Consider the following 8,490-nt stretch of genomic DNA (forward strand, 5'->3'; position numbering starts at 1 on the left):
GTGAATAATGTCAAGATTCTAAGTGAGAAAGATAAAAAAGCACAGAGGGAGTATTGAATAAAAAATCAATGGCTCGTATATTATCTTTTCTCAAAAAAAAAAAAAAACAAAAAAAAAACCAATGATATTTTGGCCTTATGATTAAAATTGAGCGGCTGTGAACGATGAGTTACATATTCGAATCCCTATACAAATCTCTCCTCCCTCTCTTTATACTTTATACTGCCTTTATAGCTCATATGGATATAAAAAAAAACCCTTATATTTTCTTATAAAAATTCACCCTATAATTTTCTCCTTCCTACCCATATGAGTCGGATCCAGACTCCATAGTTCATCTGTTCATGTGGTGGCCAAGTATAATATCAGAGTTTTATTTATTTAAGACAAAAATTATTAAAAGAGACGGTCTAATTTTCATATAAGAGTAAACCTAGTCATTAAATGGATTAAACAAGTCACCGAAAAAAATTAACCTAGCCACTATTGTGCTAATTTTTATTTAAATATTGGGCTTACCATTGCCTAATTTTAATTTAAAAATAGACGGTCTCTTACAAGATAAACTCTATTTAAGAAGCTTTGTAAGGTTAGAATTATGGAAAGTTTCAGTCATAAAGGGATTATGGAGATCATTTAAATCAAGGATGGTTAAACGTCGCCCCAAAAGTACTTAAAATCGCCCAAAATTCATTTTTATAGACTATTTTACTCTTCCTTTTTTCCACACCACCCACCACCACCTGCCACCCCCTGCAACCACCCGCCATCACCTACCTCCCACTACCACCCGCCACCTCCTCCACCACCCACCTGAAAGTAGTGGAAATTTTTTAGTGCGATGGGCGAACGTATGGCCAAGAAGTTCGCTCCATGGGGCGAACGTCTGGCCAGGAAGTTCGCTCCATGGAGTGAAAATCTGGCCTGGACGTTCACCCCATGGAGCGAACTTCCTGGCCAAACGTTCACTCCATGGAGCGAACTTTCTGGCCAGACGTTTGCCACTAATATTTTTATTTGCACTAATTATTTTTTGCATAAATGTTTAGAAAAGAGGAGAGAGAAGGAAATTAGGCCAAGTTACTCATTTATTAATCTATCTATACAAATATATTAAAAGGCGTGCGAAAGTAAGTTTATGTGCCGCGTGGCACTCTCCTCAAATTTCTAACGCAAATGATTTATGTTTATGTGTACTCCTCATGTTAAAAAAATGTAAAAATACAAGGTATCGAACATGTCACCTTTGAAATGAAAATTACGAGCTTAACCATCAATACACTATGACTTTGTTGTCTAATGTTTCAAATAAAGTGCAATATTTACCTTTTCATTATCTTAAAACCTTTTACCACTAATATTTTTATATAAGCATGAAGTTAGGCTACTTGCACTTTGTAACCATGAGTTGAGTACACTCTTCTCCCATATTTAGTCAATAATAACACGATTTTATAATTGTTTATCATTTATCCATCAGAAAAAAAAAAAAAGGTCATATATTATTATTTCAGGAAACGTTAAGACATTGTGGAACAACATTGTAGTCTGTAGATGAGAAAATTAGATGACTACTAATTCTAGACGGTAAATCATACAATACTCATTTTGGTTGTGAATCAAGTGAACCTTCTGATACTACGAGCAGTAACCTTCTTCAGGTTAGCTCTGTATGATGTATTCATTCATGGTTCATGATCTCAATGCACCACAATATCCACAAGGAAACTCTCGAAAAATCAGACTAGTTCTATTACTAATATCTACAGCATCTCAATCTAAGAATTCTTGGTAAATATTTTTGGCAGCTTACTCTCTCAAACTAAGTCTTGCATTCTGCACTTTAACAGAAAGCTTCAGCTTTTGATCCTCCATATCTTTCAGCACTGCGTGCAAGTTTGCACGATAAACCTCACAACGCTTGCTTGTATTTTCCAATTCAGCTGTCAGTTCTTTGATCTTCTTCACCTTCTCCTCCTATAGCACAAGAAAAAAAAAGTTGATGAATAAAAGGATAATGCTAAAAATAGTCCTTAGAGTTATGGGTAAGAGAATACTCCTATGTGGTTACACTAAGCATTAATAATGATGCAAGATTATTCATAGCTACTGTGGTTGACAAATCCCTCAAAATTTTTAAACAAAAATCATATTCTTGCATCAATTTACACTTAATTGCACTAGCAAAAGGAAGCATCATTTCCAATATACCTTAATTGTCAGATAACCATTCAAAAAATCATAGAAAGAGTAAGCCAGTGATGAATTTACATATAAAGTGTGTGTAATCATACGGTTCATGGCCAATCATTGGGGATTGGTGAATTGATCAGAAAGAAGAAATTGAGTTTAAGATGCTCCATAATTTGCCATAAATGCAAAAACCAGGATAACCTACATTGATGCTTCCACCGGTGCTGTTTAAAAGAACTAAAACCCAAGATTTGCGTAGTATGTCAAAGTCGGCAGCCATAAACAAGGAAAAGAACGTACCAACCCCAAGAACTAGCACTTATCAGCATTCACAGAGAAATGTAATTTAATGATTTTGCAAGGAAAATAATGTTTCCAAAAAAAAGGCCAAACTTACTGCTAGATGACCCGACGTCACTTGATTGTCACCATTTGTCAGATAGCCACCCTGTGAGACTCCAAGACCTAGGTTACTTGTGGCAGCAACTTTCTTTGCAGCTTCCTGCAGAGCGTTCATAGCTACATTGTATACATGAATAGATTTTGCACCTTCTTCCACAAATCTAATGGCTTCCTGCCTTAGATTGTTATATCTAATAGTCAGAGATTCTCGTGAGTTAGTCGACTCCTCCACAGAATGTTCATCCAATGCAGCTCCACTTTTAGCATTCCTTGTCCATCTTTTCAGCAAGTACTCTGAAGGAAGAGTAAGAACATTCTTTGTCCTAAAAACTGCTAGTATGTGCCTACAAATGATACCTGAAAATTCAAACATTTGGCAGCTACAACTAGCTTTTGTTTCTAAGGAGTTGAAACTAACAATATGAGCTTTATGGTCTTCCCCAAACTTGGCAACACGAAAAGTAGTGACTCCTCCTGAATCCTCGAATTTTGTTGCAGGATTAGCCAGGGTCTCAACAAGCTCCTCTTGAAACTTCATGAATACTTTTCTGGTGTAAACATTTGCAGCTTGTTTCTCCATTGGAGAAGGAGTCTTCAACATGGGTAATGTGTTATTCGTATCATCATCAGCCAGTAGTTCCTTCTCATGCCAACTTGCAACAGCTTTTTCATACTGTTTAATCAGCAATTCTAAGGTAGTATCAGCAGTTATAAACCCATCGAAGTATCGAGCCTCATTCCCTTCACCAAAGAGCTCACCAAAGAAAGTCTCTCGGATGTAAACAGGGACCCACTGACGCCGAGCATCATAAACTGACTGCAGCCATTCATCATCCATCAAATAATACTGTCCCAAAAGCATCCCCCACCTAGTTTCAAATTCCTTCATTGTCTCACTCTCGTTAACACACTTCCTGAAATCTGCTTCAAAAGTAGGATGTGATTGGTAAACATGACCCAAATGAGTTTGCGTCTCTCTAAACATGCTACATTTGCAAAAACGAAGCCGGGTATTGGGAAAAACTTGAGACACCGCCATCTGCACAAATCTATCAGGCTCCGTTGTGATCGAGACTGGGATTTTCCCTGACATTGCGTGAAGCCATGTTTGGAACAGCCAATTGTAGGTAGACTCTGATTCACTAAGCAGCAATGCACAGCCAAAATGTATTGGCTGCCCATGATGATTTAGTCCCGTAAATGTTGCAAAAGGTACTTTATAGCCATTGCTACCATATGAGGTATCAAAAACAACCGTATCACCAAAGTAGGTATAGTTAATCCGTGAAGCAGCATCAATCCAGAAAACATTGGCAGTTGAAGGATCATGTTCACCCTGAATTGCATAATAAAAATTAGGATTCTCAGAGTGCATTCGCTTCAGGTAATCCAATACATGCTGACCCCCACCGCCCAGGGACCTTTGCCTGAACGTGTTCATCAATTTCACTGCAATAGTTCACACAGGTGAACCAACAACCTTACTTCCTTTACATATTTTTTCTTTCTTTACTTTCCGGGTAAAATCAAGTAGTTCTTTGCAGTAATTACCCAATTCAATGCATCAAACACTTCAATTTCAGCCCTTTCTATACTCTAATACCATCAAAATTCTCCGGCAATCAGAGTCAAATTTCACTGAATTATTTTCACATTAATTCAGAATTTCACAAAGGATGATCAAACTTTTTATGACGGCACTCAAAATTAAATCAAAAAACACTTACCCAGATAAAGGTTACAAATTTCCAACAAAAACCATTAATAATTCCATATTTTTCATAATTCTCAGGCAAAATTCTAATCCAAAAATCACTTAAATTTCACATTCCACCTAAATTCTACGTGGAACAATCTAAACCTTTTTGCATTTTTGCAGATAATTCGAAATTAGATAGACAACCACAAATAAAAATTTACAATTTATCAAACAAAAATCAGTAGTATTTTCATATTGCCACAAAATCTGCTATGTCTGATTGCTAAATGAAGTAATAAGAATTCTCAGAGATAATACCAAAAAAAAAAAAAAACCAACAATATGAAACCATAAGAATTAATCAATGAGAAAATGATTAAAAAAAATTCGATCTTCAACTCACTTACCTGATATTAAGATAAAAAGCAAAGAACCCTAAAACTTCAATCAATCGAGTAGTCCACAGAAACTACTGAGAATAATTCAGGCTGCCAAATGTTGAAGAGAGAGAAAGTTTAGGGGTTTTGTTTTAAAAGGTCTGCCAAATGTTGAAATGCACGATTTCGCCGGAAAATTACGCCGGTCGCCGGATTCCGGTAGTCGCACAGGGAACAACGAGACGTTGAAGAGAGAGAAAATTTTGGGGGTTTTGTTTTAATTGTTGGTTTCTTTTATTTTTTTTGATAAGAAACTCAGAACAATGTGGCTAATTTTTGGATCAATCTATAGCCCATTGGCCATTGTACTTTAGTCCAAAGTCCATATTATACTTGTTCTCTATCGTTTTGTATATTATTTTTTATATTTTTAGTGAGTCGTAATTTAGAGTTGGACATGTCTCGAGCTAGCATGATATGAATTTGGTCAGGCTTGACAGAAGACTGTTGGCTCAATCATAATTTTTTTTTTTTTGGACATGAAAAAATTAGTGATATTATTACTCAGAAAGCTTGTCTGCAGTTACAACACGAAAAATCTCATAAGGGGTTTCTTCTAGCTACACTTTTCATAAACTCCACGGACTTATGAATTTGTGCTAATTTGTGAGCTACAGCATTACCTTGCCTCTTATCATACTATCTGTCACCGGGGTTGGAATTTATGTTTTAGTAGCTTCTTGAAGTGTCGTAGTGAATGAATAGGGTGGATTAAATTTTGCAGGATTAGGAGTGGAGTAGTTACCTTTGATCTAGTTTTGTTTTTGTATTTGTGCCACGGCATAATTTTCAGAATATATATATATATATATATATAGATTGAATTTTGGTTAGTGATATGATGATCCTTTTTTACCATATCAACCTCATGAGTAATGAGGAATATCAATTAAACGACAACATTATTATACTCGTAATTGAGTACTTTAGAGAAAGTAAGAAATACAGAGAAAAAATGGAGAGTTCATCAGAATTGGTGGCATTTCCGTTGATTGAATCCAATTACAGAGCATGCACTATTACTTACCGATTTCCTAACGATAACCCTAGAAAACCTACTTCCACGATTTTTCTTTGGCAGATTTCCTTACAAGTTTGTGTTTTAATTACAATAAGCTACTTCATATAAATATTGTTTTATGGTTAATTTTCTTTATTTTTATTTTTTCAATGTTTTCTTAGTTTGAGTTGGGCATGTCCCGAGCTAGCTTTGAACGAGTTTGGCCAGGTCGGGCACAAGCCTATTGGCTCACTTACAATCAATCGAAAAAAGTGCATATCTTTAGAAGGGACCACTCACACGACATATGTGGTAGTGCATGGTCGATCACCTCTTTGGAAATTCGGGCCATGTACGACTCGACACGACTTTTTGTTTGGGCTTATTTCAGGCTTATTAGCCCAATGAGGCATGAACCTTAGCTTGCTAGGCCAAGATCATGACACAGTTTGTGCCTAGCTTGGCTAGTTATAGACTGTATATGGTTGGAGGTTAGGATCATATACTTAAATACTCTATTTATGCCTTATCTTGTTGCATAGACGCATGGGTAATCCATACAAATATTTATTCTACTACTTGTGTCATCATATATATCTCATTTGTTGAAGTGTAACTTGTACTATGTTATGATATAAAAGCAATATTTCTGCCAAAATTCATACACTCACAAAAAAAAAAATACATCCATAAAACCAAGATTCTACAATCATGGTGATACTAATTCATAAGAGAAGTTGAGTTCCAATATATCATATAAAAATAACAATTATTATTTCCTTCGTTTATAAATACAAGCGTATGCAAGATTTTCCATAGTAAACAATGTTTATCAACTAACCTATCCTATAATACTATCAACACAACCTATATATTACTCCCGTAGAAGTCCTAAATATAAAAATCAACAACTAAAATAAACTTCAATGACTATTGACTAGACATACATGAATTTACGTCGACATAATGGACAACTATTTTTTCCCTTGACAGTCCAAGAAACCAAACAGTTCCCATGAAATATATGAGAACAATGAAGATTCGCAAGTTCTTGTTCCGACTCAAACTCCTCCAAGCAAATTGAACAAAGACAATCAACAATATCAACCTCATTACTCGACCTAATTATCTTCTTGATCCTTAGATATGTCATAAGTGCTTCTTTATTCCCTTCATAACTCGCCATATCATGGTACTCATGCTCTGGTCCTACTCTAAGGTCGACAATCATTGCCTTTGAAAGTGCATTTAGAAGTTTCTCACAACTTTGAACCACCACATCAATACATAAATAAGCATTACCTACCACATCAAGTTTTAACAACTCCTCAATTACTGCTACTTGTATTTGTGAATGATCAAATGGAGTTGTTATCTCTAACTTGAAACGCGCACTTTTAATATCTTCATTGGGGAAGACGTAGCTATTGCGATAAAGTAAGTAAACGGTAAAGAACTCATCGGGTTGGTTCAGGTCCTGGTATGGCTCCAGTGCGTAAGATGATACAACAACACCGGATCTTGACATTGAACTCAATGATGGAATACTATTATATATGCTTGCAGTGCTCATGGTATCAACTAAAAACTAGTAGGGTTAACTTTTAAGGGACCGAGTTACTTAATTACCTGTGCTATGAAGTTATGGAAGATGGTATTGAATATGGTTAATTCATATGTGTTCTACTATTTATATATATATATAGTTTAAAGTTAGGATAATCCTATTTAATATTGGATTAGGAACTCGAAACCTATTCAAAGGTAAGTCTTAATGAAAAAAAAAAAAAAAAAAAACCTATTCGAGATAGGATAAATCTTTTTTTTTTTTTTTGGTGGGGGAGATAGGATATATAATACTAGTCTTACATGTACGCAATGCGTGCGATAACGTGTGATAACGAATGAAGTCAAAAATAAAATTAATTGGATAGAAAAACTGTCTTTATATTTTATTTTCTAAAAAACTGATGCTCAATTTTAATGTCCTACTTTCCCCCCTTTTTTCATTCAAATTAAACAGTTAGTTATTCTCTAATTATTTTTTTCTTTTTTTCCTTTTTCTATTTTTTGGTGTCCCCCATGTGTTCCCTTTTTTTTTTTTCTCTCTCTCCCCTCTCTCCTCTCTACTTTCAAAAACCCTAGCCACCATTGTTGATTTTTAAAGAGCTTCCATCGGTTTTTACCGTTGGAAAGCCCCCACCTTTGCTTTTTTTATTTGTTTTTAGGTTTCCAATAACAATTTCTCCCTCGAAAGACAGGGTTTTCGATCTCCTTCGTAAGAAAAGGTTTTTCGATCTCTTTCGAAAGACAAGGTTTTTCGACCTCCTTCGAAAGACAGGGTTTTTCTCCTCTTTTAGAGAGGGAATTTCTACAGGTTACAATCCGGGATACTAGATCTAATGGATTGCCGTGAAATTATTTTGTTGGTGAAGAATTATGCGGGATCACAAAGGTTATCAATTTTTCGAATACGGTCAGATGAATTCGACGGAAATCATCCTCACGACTACAAGGGATCGTTAGATTGTCTCTCCAACAAGGCTGTATTTTCCAGCGATATAAGCGGGAGATGTTCCACATTGCAAGATTTGTTTGACGATCGTAGTTTTTATGAAGGAAATTTTTGTTTGATTCAACTTATGTATTTGTTTAATTCGATTGCTTATGTAAATGTCGTATGACTTTTTATTAATGAATTAATTTTACTATTAAAAAAAAAAGCTAGGATTGTTGTCAATACATAATAATATTAAATT

At 35.2% G+C, this 8,490-nt stretch overlaps 2 protein-coding genes across 4 annotated transcripts; both read right to left on the bottom strand.

Annotated features, from left to right (window-relative positions):
• Positions 1–1,483: 1,483 nt before the first annotated feature.
• Positions 1,484–5,247, bottom strand: LOC104904099 (protein FAR1-RELATED SEQUENCE 9). 3 transcript variants are annotated; one of them, XM_010692288.2, is made up of 3 exons: positions 4,702–5,247; positions 2,591–4,044; positions 1,484–1,977 (listed from the first exon to the last, which is right to left on the bottom strand). In XM_010692288.2, exons 2-3 carry the CDS (start codon positions 4,034–4,036, stop codon positions 1,810–1,812), a joined length of 1,614 nt encoding a protein of 537 aa, XP_010690590.1. In that variant the 5' UTR covers positions 4,037–4,044; positions 4,702–5,247; the 3' UTR covers positions 1,484–1,809. The 3 variants fall into 3 exon arrangements, with proteins under 3 accessions (XP_010690590.1, XP_010690588.1, XP_057247867.1); XM_010692286.2 differs by having other exon boundaries at positions 2,591–4,233; positions 4,702–5,246; XM_057391884.1 differs by having other exon boundaries at positions 2,591–3,931; positions 4,702–5,236.
• A 1,421-nt stretch (positions 5,248–6,668) lies between these two features.
• On the bottom strand, positions 6,669–7,304 carry LOC104904238 (uncharacterized). Its single transcript, XM_010692437.1, has one exon. The coding sequence runs from the start codon at positions 7,302–7,304 to the stop codon at positions 6,669–6,671; it is 636 nt and encodes a 211-aa protein (XP_010690739.1).
• Positions 7,305–8,490: the final 1,186 nt, after the last annotated feature.

Source organism: Beta vulgaris, chromosome 9, assembly GCF_026745355.1.
Source record: "Beta vulgaris subsp. vulgaris cultivar EL10 chromosome 9, EL10.2, whole genome shotgun sequence".
Taxonomy (NCBI): Eukaryota; Viridiplantae; Streptophyta; class Magnoliopsida; order Caryophyllales; family Amaranthaceae; genus Beta; species Beta vulgaris.